Source organism: Daphnia pulicaria, chromosome 6 (assembly GCF_021234035.1).
Source record: "Daphnia pulicaria isolate SC F1-1A chromosome 6, SC_F0-13Bv2, whole genome shotgun sequence".
Classification (NCBI taxonomy): Eukaryota; Metazoa; Arthropoda; class Branchiopoda; order Diplostraca; family Daphniidae; genus Daphnia; species Daphnia pulicaria.
In genome coordinates this window covers 4,062,551-4,084,010 of record NC_060918.1, presented here as the reverse complement: position 1 = coordinate 4,084,010, position 21,460 = coordinate 4,062,551, and the positions used below count along the sequence as shown (strand labels likewise).

Genomic DNA, 21,460 nt, shown 5'->3' with positions numbered 1-21,460 from the left:
TACACGACTCCTACACAACTACGGATTCAGAGTCGGAACACGAAAAAAAGCAATGAAAATAGTATGACAGATTTATTTTTATTAACAAGCAAAGGTTTTTTATAAAGGGAGTAGTAGAGCAAACCACGGAATAAATGCAAGATATATTTTTTTAGATTAATTGCATTAAAATGTTTTTGCCCCATCGACCCTACCGACAAACTTGAATTCCATAGAATCTTGGTTTCGACTTTGCAAGAGGATGGAGGCAGGGAATGGATTTTGAGGCCAATAACCATCTGGAAATAAAGCCAATACACAGACCAAACACCATAGCCTTCCACGGGACTCACCAGAGAGAATTTAAATTTATTTTGTATTTGTTTATCACATTGCTATAGGCCTATATCTTTCGATCCTTAACTTGTCTTACAACTCCAAGCAAGGAATTTTGGTTTAGATGCATAACGATAAAAAATTGGAGCAGTGACGATAATAATACCAATTTCAAAGTTTAATCCGAACGACCTAATAAGTATAAATATCGGTTAAATAAAAGATTATTTCACAAATTCATTAATTCTTTAATACTGATATCAGTGGAGGAATCATTTGAAGACTCACAATCCGAGCATGAATATCCAGATTCGGACAATCCATTTCTCTCCTTTGAACGAGAAAGTAAAGAAGAAGAATTTCAGCTAGATTACTACAGTAAGTAATACATATATAAATGAATGATACCTAATTGCTATTTCCATACCTAAAATTTAAAGAAGATAGGATAATACCAGACTACGAGCCTGAATTGGAGGATTTTGGAACCTGAAAACTCAGGTAAGAATGTTATTAAAATGTTATTATTTCAATTAATATAACTATTTAATATAAAATTTAAAGTTTGTCAGGTTGTAGGTTGTAGGTTCTACTTTAATTTGTCTTTTATCTTATTATTTCTAGATGCCAAAGTACACACTACAGTTGGCTCCTCATTTATGAAAAGCACCTCAAGTATCGAGAGAGTAAGTAAATCATTCTTATAATTCATATTTCACCTTTATAACTATTAAGATAAATGTGTAACTTGCTGATTTGATTTGAACTTACAGCCTCTGATGATGAAAGTTCTGACAAGGAAGATGTGAACCCCGATGTTGAATCCTCTGAAGGGGAATCAGATTCTTATGGAGACCTTAGTACTGGAAACGACACCAGAGATGATTCTGGAGAGTCTGAAGGTAAGACATCATAATTAATCACAAATTAAAAAATAAAAAATTTTAAATTAAAAACCTAGAAGAAGGAGAGCGTAAGAGAAAGAAGGCCCTACGTAACAAGAAAGCCAAAAAGGCCAGGTTGGATTTGGAGGGAAACAGCACCTCGGACGAGGACAGCGATCTGTCGAGCACCTTTTCAGATTGCAGCCTCGACGAGGACGACGAGGAGTAAACGCTCTGATTCTTCGACACGCTCTGATTGTTTTCAGCAAAGATGGTAATTCGTGAGATCGACTTAACCAGGTCCAATTCTGTCACAGGAAATGGTTATCATCAGAGGCGAATTCGTCAAGTAATGAGGTTTTTGGCTGCAAATCTTTCGTTTGTAAACCAATGTAACGCACATCGCAAGATTCAAAAGAGTCTGAAGAGAATCAACCATACCTTCACCCATGGGATTGAATACAAATTTAACAACTGTGTTACACATAACACCTGGCTATTTATCAACCTAAGTTTCTTTAATTATCTCCCTTCCTATTCTTTGTTGGACTTACCCGTATTGGTATTTTTCTAACCAAACTTATTCACTTTCCTTTTTGCAGGAAACTCCGATTATTGGTCCTGGCTGGGGAGGAAGGAGAGTTCAATTGATGTTGATGTACACTTCTGTACAACGAGAACCGAGAGTTCAACAAAATCAACAAGCTGGCCCACATTTGCCACATCAACAAGCTGGCCCACAAATACGACTTCAACAAGCTGATGAGAACCAGAACCAGAGATGATTCTGGAGAGTCTGAAGGTAAGACATCATAATTAATCACAAATTAAAAAATAAAAATTTTTAAATTAAAAACCTAGAAGAAGGAGAGCGTAAGAGAAAAAAGGCCCTACGTAAAAAGAAAGCCAAAAAGGCCAGGTTGGATTTGGAGGAAAACAGCACCTCGGACGAGGACAGCGATCTGTCGAGCACCTTTTCAGATTGCAGCCTCGACGAGGACGACGAGGAGTAAACGCCTGTGCCCAATCTTCTAACCCTATTTTGTTCTGAGCAGAGAAAAGCAATGAGGATAAATTCAATGTCTGTGTCTTTCTTAAATTTAAATTAAATTTTTTTAATTTCAGATGGTGATGCAGCTTATGACGCAGACATTGATGAATTCAAGGAGAAAGTTCAAAAAAAAACATGACTAAAAAGAAAAACTTGAAGCGGACAAGGAAAGAAGAAAAAGAGGATAACATGAGCAAAGAAATGACACCCTCAGTTTCCTTACCCCCAACAACAGATGCAACAAAACAAGAAATGGAAAAGCTAACCAAGCAACTGGAAGTATATACGACTCCTTATTTTGTATTTGTTTATCACATTGCTGTAGGCCTATATTTTTCGATCCGTAACTTGTCTTACAACTCCAAGCAGGGAATTTCGGTTCACATGAATAACGATAAAAAATTGGAGTCTCAGCGACGATAGCCTCCTTTGACAAATGGCTCCCTCTTCTCGGGTTTTCTGTGGTTGCCTTATTAATAACTTAATAATAACGGATAATAACAAGATTTGTCGATAATTAACGACTCTGACTTGTATATTCAACCCTTTGCAATTTACCCAGCTCAATTTATTCCACAACATTCCCTTTCCAATTTATTGTTTGGAATAAAATTTCCGTTAGAAAACGTCGCGTGAAATAAAGAAGTAGAGAAATGAAGAGAGCGATAAAAAGTCACTCCTGTTAAAACAGGAGCAAGGCATGTTGTATGAGAGGGAGAGAAAAGTAGGACCTGCCATGATGCGGGCAAGGCCACTTTTGGTTTAGAGTGGTAGAGACAGTAACCTTTCGTGGCGCGGGTTAGCCGGTTAGTTCTGTTCTGGCATGTTTAAGAACAAAGAATTGGGTGTTGAAATAAGGGGATGAGAGATGGTTGTGAAATGAGTGATGCAACATTGCAATTTGCAACATTTGAAACGTAGAATAGACACTTGAAGAGCTATTCAATTTTGGCACCAGGTATAAGTATTTGACAGACAGAGATCTGAATTTGTACTTGAACGCCACCTAGGAGACAATTGGATGGATCAGTGTGGAAAAGATATTCTGTCAGGATATTGGCGTAGTTCTGGATTCAGTTTACAGGGACGCTAGTGTATGCTTGTGTTCTCGTTCAAATCTTCGCAAATCTTTTCCTGTTTTATCTGTGGTTGTCGTCTACGGGTCGATACTCGCCCAGCAGTCGACGATGACAAGTGCCGACGCGGATTTTCTCGAGACTTTATTAGTTGGCTTTATGTGTGATTCATCTTTAGATTTCTAACTAGAAAACCTATTTTCTACGCGTTTATTGTGGAACAAAAACGACAAAATTGAATAAAACAAGTGCCCCAAAAATTTAGCAATCTAAAGCAATCCCAAAGTCTAATCACATTTTTTAATAATCAAAGGGAATCCCTATAGTGTTTTTCAACCGTCGTGTGCTCTTGTAGTGGTGACACGGTACCTTTTTTTTGTTCGACGTTTCATCACCCTTTTCGTATTTCGCCTTTAGGCCCTAAGGGCGAAAGAGGGTTGTATGCAGTACGAAAAGCGTGATTTTGGTAATGTTCCATGTTCACTGTTATGTCTAGCTACTTGTTCATGTTCACATCAATTTTCATGTCTCAATTTTTTTTTGGTTCGTTAAACAAAGAAAACACATTCAATTTGTAAACGTTAGTAAGTATTGCCCGTACATTTATTGATAAACCTATTGATGAGTTTTAAAAAAGTATATCTAGCCCGATAAAAAACCCGGGCCGTGACACGGCTTGTAAAAATTGTTGTGACCTGTGAGGCAACCATGGGCGGACCCATTAACGCTATTTAATTTAATTTAGTAAATATTGCCCTACATTTATAGATAATCCTATTGTTAAGTTTTAAAAAATTATGTCTGACCCGATAAAAAATCCGGGTCGTGACCCGGCTTAAACTTTTGTGACTCGTGAAGCGACCAGGGGCAAACCCATTTACACGCTATTGGCCCAACCCTCTCAAACCCGTGCTTTAAAAAAAACCATCTAGGAACCAATGTAAAATAAACCTCCCAAATAGCTCCAGGTTACAGCCCTCAGCCAGCTGAAGCTTTTTTGAAAATACTTTTTTTTTTACTTTTAGAACAAAAAGAAAAATCAAATTTTGTCAATAGTGAAAAACGAATTCATGTTAATGAAATGGAAGTTACATACGTATGAAAACAATTATTCTCGTTTCTGATGACATGTGACGTGCTAAGACGGTTAAGTACCCTTAGATCTGCCTTAGATACATGATTACTTTTTTGTTTAGGTGACGTGATTGCGTGATTTTGTAACAATTGCACAAGTAAAATAAATTCGTGTATTCGGTGATGACTATGAATACGTTTGTAAAATTACGAGTTGTGGAAATGAAATTTGGGTACAGATTTTGTTTTCGGCTCAATACGAAATGATTAATCCACTTCTTCAATAGTTGGTCCTGATCCAGATCCAGCACCGGGGGCACCAGCACCAGGAGCTCCAGCGCCACTGGGGAAACCAGGAGGAGCACCTCCAGCTCCTTGGTAGAGCTTAGTAACAATCGGATTGCAAACTCGTTCGATTTCTTTCTGCTTATGCTCATATTCTTCTTTTTCAGCCAACTGATTAGCATCCAACCATTTGGTAATCTCATTGCACTTGTCCATGATGGTAGTTTTGTCAGCATCAGACAATTTATCCTTGAATTTTTCATCTTCAACTGTTGATTTCATGTTGAAGCAGTAAGATTCTACTCTCTAAGAAACGCTGTGTTGAAAAAGGGAAACATGACCATGCTTTGAAAATATTCTAAATTCTATGTTTTCAAAACGGAAACACAAAGTTTAAAAAATGGAGTAAATTTCTTTTTCTCATTTTTACCTTCGCGCCACTTTTGACATTAAACCTAATAAACGCCCCTCATTAAACGACACATGATTTAACTAAACATTGCGTTAAGAAAAGGTAAAAATGTTAACTTTTTGCATCTCTTTGGCGGGATGTAAAAAACAAACATTTTGAAACATCAACAAATGAAATAAGTATATATCGCGTGAATTGGTTTGATAATCAAGTTTATTGCAAACCTTATCTTTAGTTTGTATACATCCTAGCAGAAAATTATCAACGGCTTGTTTCGTCCAAATTTCACACAGCGGCGGTAGAATAATTATTCAACATACTTAATAAAAGGCCCGTGCCACTTGTTTGATATGACTGCGATGGGTATTGAACTCGGGACTCCCGGGTTCTAGTTCGATGCTGATCCACTGTGCCATTATAGAGAAGTTTCGAATCTTTCACAATCATGTCATATTAGACGATGGGCGTTGGGACCTTTGAAAATTTTTCCGAATATCCAAACATCACTTCCAATTCGCTTCGTAGCATCCATCACACACACCACACAAATGAATTAAAAAACATTATGTGAGCCATTTGGCGACACACTCGATGCATAGATATGCTTAGTCAACAATATCGACGGACAAACTAGATGTATAGGCCATTTCACGCACCGTGCCTATGCACGTTACGTATGTTTAGGCAATACGCATACATATAGCATACGAAAGAAACAGTACATAATGAAAAGCTTTTTTTACACTAGTTGTATAAAAGTATGTTGACTGATAGTACTTTTGGGACTTTAAGTACTTAATCTCTTGAATCGTAGTTATTTAAAAAATTTGTTTATGGCTTTCTTGAAACTATGTTTGGAATTGTCCCCTCAATGAATTTTTTTTATCTAATAAAATGAATATATAGAGGATGAAGAGGATTAGATTTTTACCAAATTAGGTATAAATGCATTAGCTGCAAATTAAGGTATTCAACTTTAAAGTTAATTCATTTATTTATGTAAATAAAATTTTGTAAGAATTTCGAGAAATATGCAAATAAGGGGAGGGATAACAAGGCCATGGCTTCCAGCATAGCCTGGGGTTCTTTCGGGGTGGTTAGGTTAAAAACAAAAAGAAAACAAATGTGTTTGGTTGTGGGGAATCATTTTTGTTTCGAAAAAAATTTCTAAACATCGTGTGTCGGAGGAGGTGACAAACAAGTCATGTTTAGATATAGCAAAACATTAGTTTCCTTTTAGAACACAGCGTTTCTTAGAGAGTAGGGCGTTCTTGCCAGACACACGCTCACGTTGTTTTTCGTCTTCTGAACGATAACGCTCAGCATCGGAAACCTGAGTAATTTAATTTGTTAGTGCGATCATCTACACAGAATTTAAATCTAATCATTGTATTACCATTCTTTCAATTTCTTCCTTTGACAATCGTCCCTTATCATTAGTGATGGTAATTTTGTTCTCGCGACCCGTGGATTTATCGGCAGCAGATACATTCAGAATACCGTTACTGTAGAAAAAATAATTAAATTTTCGATACATTTTCACAAAACAGTTTAGAATTCTTACGCGTCAATATCGAAAGTAACTTCAATCTGTGGGACACCACGAGGAGCAGGAGGAATACCCGTAAGTTCAAACTTCCCCAAAAGGTTGTTATCCTTAGTCTACAAATGGAAATAAAAATTAATTTACAATGAAACAACATATTTCAAAATAAAAGTTTTACCATAGCACGTTCACCCTCATACACTTGAATCAACACTCCCGGTTGGTTATCAGAGTAAGTGGTGAAAGTTTGCGTCTGCTTTGTCGGAATGGTGGTGTTGCGCTTAATGAGCGCAGTCATGACGCCTCCTGCGGTTTCAATGCCCAAAGATAAAGGTGCAACATCAAGCAAAAGCAGATCTTGTACAGCTTCAGATTTGTCTCCCTATTTAAAAATAAAGTTAATACGACTAATGGCAAAAAATAAAACTAGAACTCACTTGAAGGATAGCAGCTTGAACGGCAGCACCATAAACAACAGCCTCATCGGGATTAATAGACTTGTTGAGTTCCTTCCCGTTGAAGAAATCTTGCAATAGTTTTTGGACTTTAGGAATACGAGTCGATCCACCGACGAGAACAATATCCTGGATTTGGGTTTTATCCATTTTGGCATAACGAATGGCCTTCTCAACGGGTTCCATTGTGGAACGGAATAGATCAGCATTCAACTCTTCGAAACGAGCCCTCGTGATACTAATAAGGATGGTTATAGCAATCGCAAAAAGAGTTTTATCAGAAATATTACCTGGTATAGAAGTCAATTCCCTCAAACAAAGAATCTATTTCAATGCTAGCTTGTGCAGATGAGGAGAGTGTGCGTTTTGCGCGCTCACATTCTGTTCGAAGACGACGTAGCGCGCGCTTGTTAGTAGCCATCTCTTTTTTATATTTCCGTTTGAATTCTTGAACAAAGTGGTTCACCATACGGTTGTCGAAATCTTCACCACCCAAATGAGTATCTCCGGCAGTGGACTTGACTTCAAAAATACCATCTTCAATCGTCAAGATGGAAACATCGAAAGTTCCACCACCAAGATCGAAGATGAGGACATTGCGTTCTCCACCAACCTATTGACAACAAAAACATTAGTAATTAAAATAGTGGGAAAATGGAAAAAAGTACCTTTTTATCTAAACCATAAGCAATTGCAGCAGCTGTGGGTTCATTGATAATGCGAAGAACATTGAGACCAGCAATTGTTCCTGCATCTTTAGTGGCTTGACGCTTTGAGTCATTAAAATATGCAGGTACAGTAACTACAGCATTACTAACAGGCTTGCCTAGGTAAGCTTCAGCAGTCTATCTCCTTCATCTTGAGCAACACCATAGAAGAAATTTCTTCAGGGAAGAATGTCTTTGTTTCATTCTTGTAGTCAACTTGAATCTTTGGTTTTCCTCCATCACTGACTACTTCGAATGGCCAATGTTTCATATCAGCCTGGACTACAGTGTCCTCGAATCGCCGACCAATCAAACGCTTGGCATCAAAAACTGTGTTGGTGGGATTCATTGCAACTTGATTCTTTGCAGCATCACCAATTAAACGTTCAGTGTCAGTAAATGCCACATAAGAGGGTGTGGTGCGATTTCCCTGATCATTGGCAATGATTTCTACTTTACCATGCTGGAACACACCAACACATGAGTAAGTTGTACCCAAATCAATTCCAACAGCTGGAGTCTTGACAGCCATTTTGTTCTGCAGAATAAAAAAATAAAAAAAAATCATTTGTAGATTTTGCAAGATTTGACAGAAGAGTCAATGACACAAAATCAATCATGAAGGAGAAATGATCTTATTAACTTCAAATACAAGAACTTTAAGATAATTTTATCATCAAATTCTTACAGTGCGAAACGTCTAATAACCATGCTAATAACCCAAATTTCGGCAGTGGCCTAGAGTGGCACGGAATCTCCAATCTAATCAAACTTAACGCCATTCGATAGAGCTCGTTAAGCCGATTCGAATGGTGTATGGGAAAGTTTGTGCAAATGAACGCATCCCTGAGTAAATCGACTTTAAAGTTTTTGGTTTACCGGGCTTCCGTAGCGTCCTTGGCCGCCCCTTTGCGCACCCCTGAGCCCACCCCTCGTCCCTTGAGGGATCACCCCTATTTTATTTCTCGGTACCTGAGAGCCTTTTTTTCGAAAAATTTTTGTCCACCAACGGACTCGAACTCGGTACTTACTTGCTCAACATGTACTATCAACCGAGTTCTATAACCACTACACCATATAAGATACAAATATTTTCGAATATGTTGTATTTAAACCATCAGTATCGAAAATAAGACTATGAAGAGACAATACAGCTCACAAATTTGGCAACTCACGTTTAGACAGTTGTCTTATATAGAGGCAATGGCAACAATGACGGTAACAAAAGAATTGGCACCCTTTGGCTCTTTTGAGCCTTATAAAAGACATGATTTGCATAAATGGCTCTTATTACACCATTATGGACGACCTGACAGCTACATTTTCGCGGTCGCAATACGCGTCCAAGAAATTAACGCACGGGAGAGATATTTTATCGAGTTGGACAGTTTTCAAAGTGTGTGAGTTAGTTACGAATATTAGTTTACGAGGTAATATGGCTCTACGTTTCGCCATGAATTATCCTTATGTGTGTCTGTTATTATGTCTGTCCTTATAGGCACGTCAACAAAAAAAACAAGAGAAGGTGCAAAAAAAAACATTTTTTTGTTTTTATGTATTTGAAGTCCGTCTCACCACAACTTCCATGGTGTAGTGGTTACAGTTCTCGGTTAGTAGAACATATTGAGCAAACATGTTCCGAGTTCGAGTCCGGTGGCGGACAAAAATTTTTCGAAAAAAAGGCTCTCAGGTACCGAGAAATAAAATAGGGGTGATCCCTCAAGGGACGAGGGGTGGGCTCAGGGGTGCGCAAAGGGGCGGCCAAGGACGCTACGGAAGCCCGGTAAACCAAAAACTTCAAAGTCGATTTACTCAGGGATGCGTTCATTTGCACAAACTTTCCCATACACCATTCGAATCGGCTTAACGAGCTCTATCGAATGGCGTTAAGTTTGATTAGATTGGAGATTCCGTGCCACTCTAGGCCACTGCCCAAATTTCATCGTGAACGAAAAATTTAATCGAAAGTTCTAGAATCAGCCCAACCCAACACGTGGTTGCGAATTCATAACAAGTAAAAAAAAAAAAATCTTAAAGACTTGACAGATGAAAGAGTAACATGCATTGTTTTGATAGTTACCTAAAAGGAAATAGTCCGGTCGGGATAGCCAAAAGTGTATGTTGAACCCCAAACAAATTGTCAAAAGTTGTTTTTTTCATGAGCTTTGTTTCTATCCCTTTTTTGTATTCCCTGTTAAAAAGCTTCCGAAAAATATTAATATTTAGTGTACTTTTTTTAATGTTTAAAATATGCGTGTTTTTGAGATTCGATTAAAGGTGTTAAAATAAAAGAAAATATTAATTTTGAAAAATGAGCTTTGTTATTTATTCCCTAATATATATTCAGGATAAATTTTGTTCACCTAACTTAAAAAGTTTAAAATTTACAGCCACTTTTAGCTGGTCACCTCCTTTTTTTTCCCCTTAAAAACGAGTCCGTGTTTTACACGGCTCTTATGGGAAAATCATGAAAACGAAAATCGTTGTCGATAGTAAACTAGAGTTCGCTCCTCATCCGTTAAGGTCTCATTTTAATCGGCGGTTTATCCTTTACCACCCCAATAAATGATTCCCGGGAGCTAGTTTTACTTTTCAAGTTATTCCATGAAATATAAACCCAATTTTTGTCCAAATTTTCTTACTACACGTTCTATTTTCCGCCACACCCGCAGTGAGCGCTGTGGCGTTCTGTTTTGTTTACATTCTTGGAAAAGCCTTTTGCTATAAGTAACAGCGCTCACTGCGGGTGTGGCGGAAAATAGAACGTGTAGTAAGAAAATTTGGACAAAAATTGGGTTTATATTTCATAGAATAACTTGAAAAGTAAAACTAGCTCCCGGGAATCATTTATTGGGGTGGTTAAAATGAGACCTTAACGGATGAGGAGCGAACTCTAGTTTACTATCGGCAACGATTTTCGTTTTCATGATTTTCCCATAAGAGCCGTGTAAAACACGGACGCGTTTTTAAGGGGAAAAAAAAGGAGGTGACCAGCTAAAAGTGGCTGTAAATTTTAAACTTTTTAAGTTAGGTGAACAAAATTTATCCTGAATATATATTAGGGAATAAATAACAAAGCTCATTTTTCAAAATTAATATTTTCTTTTATTTTAACACCTTTAATCGAATCTCAAAAACACGCATATTTTAAACATTAAAAAAAGTACACTAAATATTAATATTTTTTGGGAGCTTTTTAACAGGGAATACAAAAAAGGGATAGAAACAAAGCTCATGAAAAAAACAACTTTTGACAATTTGTTTGGGGTTAAAACCTAGCTCGACCGGACTAAAAAAAGATTTCACGATTTAAAAAAAAACTGAATTATTTGTTCTAACACCGTCCGTCGTCCGAACAGAGTGGCGTCCCGTCAAGAAAGACCCGCTTACGCTACGTGCCCGGTACTAGTAACTAACGACTCTCGGAGATAATTTCTTCCCAGAACCTTCGAAAACCGAATCAGTAATGTCCATAAATAATTAAGGTTATACAACGACTCAACATTTTCAACGCCATCTTATGTCAAACCATGATAAAGCTGAAGCCGTGGAACTGGCTTTAGTTGAATCTTAAAAAATAAAATTTTAAGCGGAATATTTACTATTTAGGTTCTATACAAAACCACTCTCGTCTACTACCCTGGTTCCATCCCCATCCCGCAGTGAATTACTTTAAATAAATCAAATTTCTTTATCTACTATTTGAGTAAATTCATCCGGCTGGCCATGAAGTGCATGCCTGTACCACCACTTGACGAAATGTCGCGACTGTCGCAAAATGTTCCAGTCTAGCTGGTCTAGCTACTTCACTGACCTTACTCATCGAGTTTTGTTTTAGACTTCCGGGAGTTCCGGCTTTTTCCGAAGTAAAAATCTAAATTATGATATAATTTCCCTATTGTATTCATTGTACTTCAATTCTAAACAATCTTCTTTATCGGTGTTTCCATACATGTTTTAATGGCGTTATTTCTTTTATTTTTAATATTATATATTCTGAACTTAACACTATGCATGTTAACTTTTACTTTGGAATGATCTCTATTCAACGAAAAGTTGCATTATAAACGGCTAGCCATAAATAAAGTAGGAATGTAAAATTAATGTTGGCAAACCGCTGATGTATTTAAAAAGGAGAAAATAATGATATAAAAAAGAAGACGAGAAATACCAAATATGGGGATGTGTCGAAATGCGGCGCTCAATGGCACGCAAACTCATAAAACTGTTAGAAAGAAATACATGACAAACAAGCGGCTATGAAGATTAACAAAACCATAATCATGTTTTTAACTTTACTTTGGAGTCACTACATGCAAGACTCGACATAGTTTCCAGGGAACAGGCCGGTAATTCCATCCAAAATTCCTTCCCACCATCCATCGTCATTTTTACGCAAAACATAAATGATTGAATTTTCTTGAAAACTTAATTCATCTTCCTTGTCAGCATAGTAATCATAGACGGCCACAACTGTAAAACGAGAATAGTATTATTGTAATATTAAATCACAGATGCAAGTTTATTTCTTGTACCTTTGTCAATAAAGTCTTTTGGTACCCATCCTGGAAGATCTGCATCTACCGGCATGAGTACTCTACGGCGACTGCTTGCCCCGTTTTCAGCGGGATCCTCGATCGGAAGGGGAGGAGGCGGAGGAGACATACTTCTAACCCTACCAGAATTATCATTATTCGTAATAAGGCTTCCGTAATTTGAAGGTGGAGGTAGAGGCATTTGTTCCAAGTTCACATTCATCATTCCAGGAGAAGGTGGAGCTAGATAATAAATAGCTTTTTAAATCAACTGTAAACAGTTTCATGGATTAAGATTCAAAGACTTACGAGGATTCGAGTATGACCTCTGACGTTCAAGACCTGGAGCATAAGTAGCGGAGCCAGGTGCGTACACAGAGGATGGTTGTCCATGAGGAAGAGGATGGACCATGCCAATTTGAGGAGCCTGTTGCATTATTTGAGGGGCGTTGTACTGAGAGTGGTGGGCATTGCTAGATGTAGACGCATGAGGCATCGGTAGTGTACCATAACCAGTACTGTTCCTCTCACGCCGAGAATGACCCAATGGGTAATTGGGGGCATAGTTGGAAGGAACCTTCAATGGCAAGATTTAGAGAAGATCTGACTTCAAGTTAGAAATTATAACATACTTGAGGTGGGGCAACAGCAGGTGGAGTTCGATATTCTCTGGATCCTTTAGATAGGCTTCCTGTTCCAATCGCACGCGCCATGGGTGGAGTAGGTGGTTTGCTAGTTGGCGCAGGAGGTACAGGGCTGTGTCCTCTCAGAGTTCCAGTCATCAAAGGGGCTCCAAGTGTACCCATTCCTGCTAAGCTACTACTACTTCCTTGACTGCTTGCTCTCTTCTGGCGAGGTAATTCATTATGAACCCGAACTCCATGGCCAATTTCATCCAAAGCTACAAATTACAATACATTATTGTTGATTATACATTCTAGGTTGCTTATTACTAATCAGTACCAGCAAAGTCAATTGGTCTTCTGACATATTTGATGGGTCTTTCTTGATTGGCAGGAGCAAGGATTTTGTACTGTCTGGAGGAGGATTTGTTGGTTGTCAGTACACCAATCTCTCTTCTGGCAACTTTTTCTTTATGAATCATAACCATTTGATTGATATGATTTATTTGGCTTTCCATTTCAGCCATTTGAGTTGCTTGTAAATCCAGCATTTGAAGAAATCCAAAGGCTAATGTGTTAATTTGATATGCCACAGAAGCCAAAGATTGTGTGCTAGAGTTTTTTTGTAAAATGTCAAAATTTTTGTTTCATTTCAAATAAAATAGATGTGGGTATTTACGTATAGTTTTTGGTTTCCTCCAATGCCACCCTTTTGTCTTGCGCTTGTGTATAGTTTCCTTCACAGTAATCAGCTACCTACGAAAGCAAAATAACATTATACAATTCCACGTAAAATCACTTATACATCATATATTTGCTTCGATAGTTACCTTTTCCAGATTGGTCTGGCTCTCGAGAAGACTATTTCGACCCTCGGGGATGTCAATGGTCATCAAAGTGACTAGGTCTGACATCTTTTCAATAATTTTCCGGAATACTAAGCAATGACTACCTGTAAATATGCAAAACTCTAACACCAATAGCGTGTATTGGTGGTTAGCAAAAACAATCGGTAAATTAGAGTGTGAAGGAAGTTGGTTGGCGACTTTTCTGGGCGTCGTCGCGTTGAAAAGTTTCCATTTCCTCTTATCTTCGCCTTATGAACTGTCGGTAGATGTAGACGGCTAACGCTTCTCGTTGTTTCCATATCAGACGCTAGGTGTCGTCAAACTCAATATTACACTGATGCGATGCAAGAGCCATGAAGTGAACTATAGTGTGTCCCAAAATCTATCGCGTGCAGCCGGCGAGCAACATCAGAGAATAATCGAGAAAACCTAGATTCTTTATACGATCTCGGTTTCGAAATCAGCCATAACGTTGGTTGACACGTAGTTGGTAGTGTTCACGTTACCATTTCAAGTGTATTTGCTTCAACTCAGATTGCAGTCAAAATTTCGTCGAGTGCGTACGTTTGACATAAGTTCAAGAGCTCTAATCTTGCGTGAATTTGAAAAATGTCGCTCGATTTAATATCAAGCCTTGATACTCGGTTTTTCGCCGATGAAATCAGCTCACAACACATCTCTTTCGGTAAGTTGGAATCCTAGAAATGTACCATAATTTTTCAAAAAATGCCTGAATAGCCAAAACGTTCATTGACGGACAAGAAGATATTAAGGGGCGTTTTCTCATGAACGACGGTTCTGCTCATTTCTGCACGTTGCATTGCACGAGTATTTTGACTACCCTGTAGACTACGTATCTCTCACTGGACACTATATTATCGATCATTTTTTTAAAGTAGGGAATATAGATAGTGAAGCATTAATAGATGTTGTTTGGAAATGAAATGTCAAAAGAATCCCCCTTGAGGGTGAAGCACTACCCTGTTCTTTATGACTTACCAACTACCCTTTGTTCAGACACATCAACAGTGAACTTGTAAGAATCGATATATATATTTTTTCCCCTTTTAATTTTATTGTTTATTTTGAAGTATCGTTATCGTTATTTGAAACTCGGTACAGTGCATCTACGCATATACACAAGTCTTTTGTTTCCTCGTGCATGTAACGCCACGAGGTAATAGAGCTGACATTGGTCAGTTGCTGCAGTACGAAAAGTTGACAAGCAAGTTATAAAAACTGCCTCTAGCTGGCGTGAAACTACTTCTGGTTTCACTCCAGTCGGAAATGTTTATACGGGGAGTTTCTTTTACGCACGAGAATGACCTTGGCCTTGAAATGGAAGACTGAAATTTTTTACTTTCATTTCTGTCTACGTGCGTTGGAAATCCAAGACAAAAATGGTAGTTCTTCTACCTGAGGTCCATTTTGTATTTCTGATAGACTAATCTGGATTTTAGCGCATTCATTTAATGAATAAAGATACCACATGAATTTAACACAAGACTCATTGACGAATTATTTTTATAAGAAGTAGGAAAATGAGTTGTTGACCCAATATTGTTGGAACAGTAACCTTACCGCAATTTTTACCACTGGTCTCCACCACTTTTTCCTTAAATCCTTGAGGCATGTCATAATTTCTATTCTTCCGCGTCTGCTCATGTTGTTACGTGTTATTATGCCCAGCCTGTTACTATTCAAATTTTTTTTAAATATCATAAAAACATGCAAAAACTTTGTGGAAAGGATTTTTTCTTAAACTGGGGCAGGATTAAAGTTCAACATCTTTTGATCGTGCGTGAAATGTTATGACATCTAAGTTCGTAGAATATTTGATATTTTCAACTGATGGAAATGGTTGGGTTTTTCCAAGCCGCTATCTTATCGCTAATAAGAATTGGCTTAAAATAAATTTGAAATGATTTGAAAACTATGTTCAACTATCGTTCAATTTGATATCGTCCTGCAGACTCCTAGTAAATTGTATAAATTTTGTATTGTATGTATTTTTAAGAGGATGCTTATGTTCAAAAATTTTTTCCCAATTCAGATTTAGAGAGCAGTTTAGGCTCTGATGACCATATGATGACATTAAGTGAACTGACCAATGATCCTATGGTAATTATTATTTTTTTTTGTTAAATTGATTATTTATTTAGATAATCTAATTAATTTTTACTTCTCAGGTATCATTCCATCCATCATTTCATGATACCGAGTTAATGGATGCTGGCATGAGTTCAGATAGTGACTGCAATTCTTATTCTGGTCTTCTAGAATTTAACTTTCATTCAAGTACATTGGAAAAAGATTTTTCCAAATTTGATCCCAGTAATTTTCCTAATCTCTCTGGAATTGGTATGCTTCCAATTTACCTTGACACCTGTAGAATTATTAAACTTAAAATCTCTGTTCTTTGAAGGTGATGATGTAAAACTGGAGCCAATATCACCACTTGCTCAATCACCAATGGAGAATGTTGGATCTTTGGTGAGTGTTAAATCCGAAATACAGGTATGCGCAACGTTGCTAAGAGAATCCTACAATATTTCCATTCGCATTAAAATCTTCACCATTCCTTGCACGTTTATTAGAATTCAGAAAGAGTTGTGCCAATTTGAAAATTTATTTCAGTCAGATACTGCCTGTTTTCATCAACATTTTTTATTATCACCTTAAAAATTATTAAAACTTATTATCACCTTAAAAGAAAATTTCCAAGTTGAGAATAATTTTAAATAAACAAAATTTGAATACATCCCTCCTTAAATGGAATTAAAGTTTTGAATTCTGTTACCTAAGGATACATTTCAATCACTTATCATCCATATCTTATCAATCTTGTTGAGTAGAAAATGAAAAACAAACTATGACAATTATTTAAACAATGTAATTGTTTAACTAACATCTTTAACACACAAAAATTACGTTTACTTTTTTTTGTAGCAAATTTTGGATACGCCGCCAATTTCGCCTCCTATTCAGAGCAAATCTTCCCTTCTTTCACATCATTCCAACAATACAGATATCATCAAAGTTATTACCATTGATCCAGATGGTAAGCTATCTTCTAGATTGGAATACAACTCTCAAAAACTTGCACGTACTGAACTTACTAAACACATTTATTTGTTGCAGGTAACTTTCATTTACCCAACGAAGCAAAAGTGGTGCTAACTAAAAATAGCGTTTCGAATATTTCCCCAACCGTTCATTTATCCAATCAACTTGGAAGTAATATCCAACCCAAGCCTTTATCTGGCAATCCCATGGTGATCAAACTCGTTTCAAACAGTTCGGCTATTGGAAAACAGAATATTTCTGGTATTGTTTTATTCAAAATATCAGTGATGTGCCTTTTTGAGAAATTATATGGGTTAACATTGAAAACAGGTCAGCCACTTGTGCTAACTGCTGAGGAATTTGCGAGTTTAACGCAACAAAATTCAGGTAAATGCGCGATAGAAGCCAAAACTTCGTCTACACAAAAGCTTGTTCAGTCGATAAATAGTCGAAGTCCGACTAATCCTTATTCAAAGCCAATTATGAGTTGTTCATCACCACCTTCTGGAATGTATGACGGTGATGTATGTAAAATTAACCTTCCTGTATTTTTTGAACATTTGACATTATCACCCTATTACGTTCAATAGGTGAAGGCATTAAAACGGCAGCAGCGAATGATAAAAAACAGAGAGTCTGCGTGTTTATCACGCAAGAAGAAAAAGGAGTACGTTACGTCCTTAGAATCAACACTGTCTGATTTAAACCGGGAGAACCAGCAGCTAAAACAAGAAAACGCCATGTTACGGGAAAAATTAGCTTTGTTCGAGCGAGAACGCGAAGGTGCAAACAAATCGCTTAGTTTCGGTGCAAATGCTAAAAAGACCACCGCTTTCTTTGCTGTGCTATTGATGCTCTCTTTCAACATGGCCGCTGTTGGGTAATTTTAAAGCAAAGGAAACAAATTTTAGAAATTTACGTTAAAGAAAAAGCAATCTAACTTTGCATTATATTTTTTGGAACACTCAGAAAAGTTTTTTTTTACCAAAATGATATGGGACTATCATCACCGGAGGGAGCTTTGAATGTTGAGCCACCCACAGTTTTTCAACGTGGAGCTGGTCGTTCACTCTTGTGGGCTAATGAAGAGAGTCCGCTTTTTGAAACGAGGTACGACGACTTCATTCATTTCTTGTTTTTTTTTGTCATTAATTAATCAACTCGAATTGAATCATTTCAGGAGTGAAAACACGAGTTTGCCGATGTGTCCCATGCTTATAAACCTTACAGAATCATCAAGAATCGATAGCGAGTTACGGGGCTGGTTCCATGCTCCCGCTACTAATGTTAACACACCCATTTTGAATTCCGTAAAACCTGATGTCGAACTGCCAAACGGAGCTCCCTCTAAACACGAACTGGCTAAAGTATGTTTCTGCAAATCATATTGTCTATCGACAAAATTATAATCGGAATATCTCGTCCGTTTCATTTGTATTACAGGTAATACCTCATTCGAGTGAAATGAGCAGCACGGCTTATCGAAATTATTTACTCACCCAACGGAATTCGGTTGTACGAAACCATCATGCACAAATATTGTCGAAAAATGAAATTCAAATCTACGAGGCCCTCCCAGATCGATACCTTTTCGCCGCTTTTTTCGAGGCCATTGAACGCAAAAACGACACATTTTACGTCGTTTCTTTTTCATCCGATCACCTTTTGTTGCCGGCTACCGAGCACAACAATAACACAGTTCGACCACGAATGTCTCTCCTCCTTCCTGCTATGCCACTCAATCGTAAGTCTCGACAATTTTGAAACAATTTCGATTTAGGCCTCTAAATTTAACGGGTTTTATTTCCTTGACAGAAACTATGCAACCACCCAGTGGTCATGTGGCTATGATGCAGGTAATGCAGTTAAAATGCAATAAAACAAGATTGAGGGGCGTTTAAAATACAATTATTGTTTAAATGCAGATCGATTGCGAAGTGACCAACACGCGACTTCTACACATAAGGGAAGATTCCATCCCTCCGTTCACCTCTGATGGGAATCGCACGGAAGATCGGAGACCGGACACTGGGAAACGCGCCTGGCGCAAAAACAATAAAAAGAACCAGCAAAAAGTTGGCAATTTCAACGTAAATCCCAGCGGCGATTCGAGGGGATGATTTAATCATTTATTTTGGCGACATCTCGTCACATTCGACCAAAACGATTTCAAGAGATCTCAACTGCTGGAAAGTTAACAGCTTGGAAAAAAAAAAGAAAAATTCACATCGGAATTTCTCATCACACATTCACAGCTTGTCTAAGCATTCTTTGGTTGACGTTTGTTTTGCTATTTCTGATTATTTTTTTTTAGGTCTTACGACTACCAAAGACTGCCTTACCTTGTTTAGAATAGTTTTCGGTCACGAGAGGCACAAGTTTAAAGTCACACCAGTGTTTTGAGTTCAAATTTTGGTTTTACGTGGGTTATGGTATGGTATTTTTTTTTAATAAATTTTTTCTTATAAATGTTGATCATGCTCTATTCAATCGTTTGTTAAGTTGTGAGCTGAGCGCTGAAAATCCATTGAATTGATTCGTCGCCGGTTGGTTTTGCGTGCCAAGACAAGGCCGATGTAGTTACATAATTTATAATTTTAACAATTAAACCATTATTGACAGAAATTTTCCTTAGGCACTGCATGCGGCTTATCGCCTAAAAGTGGAACACACTTACATGTGTGATCACTGATCAGTAATTAAATTCTTGACGTAAATGAAATATTAATTAGAGAGGGTCACGAATTCTTTTTTTTTTTTTTGTAGTAGAACCGTCGTTTAACGTTACCAAATTACTTTATTCGCCAATTACTTATTACCCAACCGTACATCTGGGTAATAAATCCTGGTTCATCAGTTTAACTTAACAAAAAACTAAAGAGGTTACGTGATTCAAATTTCAAATTCTAGCAGACAAGGGCTGCATTAGTTCTTAAAGCAATCGTGTCGTCTGCTAGTTTTAAGAATCGATTCGAAAAAAGTTCTGTATCGATTTTTTAGTTGTTTCGATTTTTGAATCGAGAATCTTTTTCAATTTCTCATTTTATAGCGTTAAAAGGCTATTTCTTTGATTTCCCACAGAGGTCCAGAAAATGGAAAGGCGAAATGCAAAATCAAATAGATCTACAACATACATACTAATAAAGCGCTCACGGTGTAGTAGTTAAGGCGTCGGTTTCATGAAAGTATAATTTGATAGTATGAATGTAGATGAATGTTGTAGTATTACTAAATGTTCCCTCCCTCAATGGTCAATGACCGCGTTATATATATTCGATATATATACATGGGATAATAGCCATTTCGCTATATCCTTGTGTTAAATGTATAAAGGAAGTGAGCATTATTGACTACATTTCTCGCCTGAGTAAATATCAAAGTTCCTTTTGTCAGTGGTTCAAATCCTTGAACACGCTATTTTTTTACGTAATTTAATTCTAACTATTTTTAATTCGATTTCTGATAATTTTATAGGCTTATAATGAACCACTGTAATATTTTGGGTTAAAAAATAATGAAAAAAAATCATAAAGACTAGATAAGTTGAATCAGCACCGGAGTGCAACACTGATTATTCCTTCCCTGAAGTTGATACTGGAAATAGGACATCAACTCCTTTTTGCATTAAAGAACGCTTGGCACGTATCGTTATTTACTTAATATAGATTTTTCTTTGGTTAGTAAAATCATTTTAATAATAACCATTATTGACAGAAATAATTTTCTGACAATTTCCCTATATTATTACTGCATGCGGCTTATCGCCTAAAAGTGGAACACACTTACATGTGTGATCACTAATCAGTAATTAAATTCTTCGTTGAAGAATTAATTAAAGTGGATCACGAATTTTTTTTTTAATCTTTCAATTTTAAGTCAGTCATATTGCCGGGAAAAAAAAACTTAAAATAAAGATGTTGTTCAACATTCAATTTTAACAAATGTAATCTGCAGTTAGTATATTTTCGGTATAGTAAAACAACGGCCAAATGAACAGTCTGTCGAAGAGCAGTTACAAATTCAAAAGGGAAACTGCTGATAAAGATCGGATAACCTGTTCAAACACGGCGCTCTTTTTGCCGTACCCTGTTTGAACCTCCCTCCCTTTTTTTCCCCCTGAGGTTTTCCCACGGATCTTTTTCCCCCCATATCCTCTCGTAGAGGCTTTCCGATGAGACGCCTCGCTAATATTCACACACAGCCACACAACCATGTCGACAAGTTACGCTGAAATGTTCGCCCATGGGAAAAAATAAAACTTATTTTAGCTTGTCCTATTATATCTCTCTGCCCATCAACGTGTGTTCCCATTCACAAGGAGCTCTAGTGAACTTTTTAACGCGACCAATTGTCGTTTACATTATTATTCTCCGTCAATGGGTGATGGAATAAAAACAAAAGGAATAAATATCGCGCAATGGTGGAAAAATCAAACAACAACTGTTATTTCGCTATAACAATTTAGAAACAAATAAAGAAAACATATTCATGTTTTAACAACTATCGTCGGTTAATTGATTTTCGGAAGTCTTTCGTTATTAGCAGAGCGGTGCGATAACGTTATTACCAGCTTATTTTTTTTT

The 21,460-nt window shown here is 37.2% G+C and overlaps 2 protein-coding genes, 1 long non-coding RNA gene and 1 pseudogene across 5 annotated transcripts; 1 reads left to right on the top strand and 3 right to left on the bottom strand.

Annotated features, from left to right (window-relative positions):
- Positions 1 to 376: 376 nt before the first annotated feature.
- Positions 377 to 808, bottom strand: LOC124342509. The gene is made up of 3 exons (XR_006918891.1): positions 743 to 808; positions 571 to 646; positions 377 to 507 (listed from the first exon to the last, which is right to left on the bottom strand). It is a non-coding gene; the product is annotated as an uncharacterized LOC124342509 (long non-coding RNA).
- A 3,747-nt stretch (positions 809 to 4,555) lies between these two features.
- On the bottom strand, positions 4,556 to 11,261 carry LOC124342394 (annotated as a pseudogene).
- Positions 11,262 to 11,905: 644 nt separating this feature from the next.
- Positions 11,906 to 14,059, bottom strand: LOC124342417 (abl interactor 2-like). 2 transcript variants are annotated; one of them, XM_046795407.1, is made up of 8 exons: positions 13,794 to 14,059; positions 13,643 to 13,719; positions 13,304 to 13,575; positions 12,973 to 13,241; positions 12,650 to 12,917; positions 12,341 to 12,583; positions 12,105 to 12,278; positions 11,906 to 12,030 (listed from the first exon to the last, which is right to left on the bottom strand). In XM_046795407.1, exons 1-7 carry the CDS (start codon positions 13,875 to 13,877, stop codon positions 12,115 to 12,117), a joined length of 1,377 nt encoding a protein of 458 aa, XP_046651363.1. In that variant the 5' UTR covers positions 13,878 to 14,059; the 3' UTR covers positions 11,906 to 12,030; positions 12,105 to 12,114. The 2 variants fall into 2 exon arrangements, with proteins under 2 accessions (XP_046651363.1, XP_046651362.1); XM_046795406.1 differs by having other exon boundaries at positions 11,906 to 12,278.
- A 104-nt stretch (positions 14,060 to 14,163) lies between these two features.
- LOC124342393 (cyclic AMP-dependent transcription factor ATF-6 alpha-like) lies at positions 14,164 to 19,582 on the top strand. Of its 2 annotated transcripts, none has more exons than XM_046795373.1 (15): positions 14,164 to 14,496; positions 15,865 to 15,932; positions 16,001 to 16,172; positions 16,237 to 16,304; positions 16,761 to 16,872; positions 16,953 to 17,138; positions 17,208 to 17,401; positions 17,468 to 17,757; positions 17,847 to 17,987; positions 18,058 to 18,244; positions 18,321 to 18,621; positions 18,693 to 18,733; positions 18,803 to 19,309; positions 19,380 to 19,456; positions 19,513 to 19,582. In XM_046795373.1, the coding sequence occupies exons 1-13, from the start codon at positions 14,421 to 14,423 to the stop codon at positions 18,995 to 18,997; spliced, it is 2,031 nt and encodes a 676-aa protein (XP_046651329.1). In that variant the 5' UTR covers positions 14,164 to 14,420; the 3' UTR covers positions 18,998 to 19,309; positions 19,380 to 19,456; positions 19,513 to 19,582. The 2 variants fall into 2 exon arrangements, with proteins under 2 accessions (XP_046651329.1, XP_046651328.1); XM_046795372.1 differs by having other exon boundaries at positions 16,237 to 16,328; positions 19,513 to 19,581.
- The last annotated feature ends 1,878 nt before the right edge of the window (positions 19,583 to 21,460 follow it).

Bases quoted from the DNA above. Each gene is read 5' to 3' on its own strand.
- LOC124342417 (XM_046795406.1), bottom strand. From the start codon at position 13,877: ATGTCAGACCTAGTCACTTTGATGACCATTGACATCCCCGAGGGTCGA. The intron at 13,576-13,642 runs GTAAATACCCAC...AAAAAACTCTAG, and splicing joins GAGGAAACCAAAAACTATAC to CACACAATCTTTGGCTTCTG. The intron at 12,279-12,340 runs GTACAAGAAATA...CTCGTTTTACAG, and splicing joins AAAAGACTTTATTGACAAAG to TTGTGGCCGTCTATGATTAC.
- LOC124342393 (XM_046795372.1), top strand. From the start codon at position 14,421: ATGTCGCTCGATTTAATATCAAGCCTTGATACTCGGTTTTTCGCCGAT. The intron at 15,933-16,000 runs GTAATTATTATT...TTTACTTCTCAG, and splicing joins AACTGACCAATGATCCTATG to GTATCATTCCATCCATCATT. The intron at 16,873-16,952 runs GTAAGCTATCTT...TATTTGTTGCAG, and splicing joins TATTACCATTGATCCAGATG to GTAACTTTCATTTACCCAAC.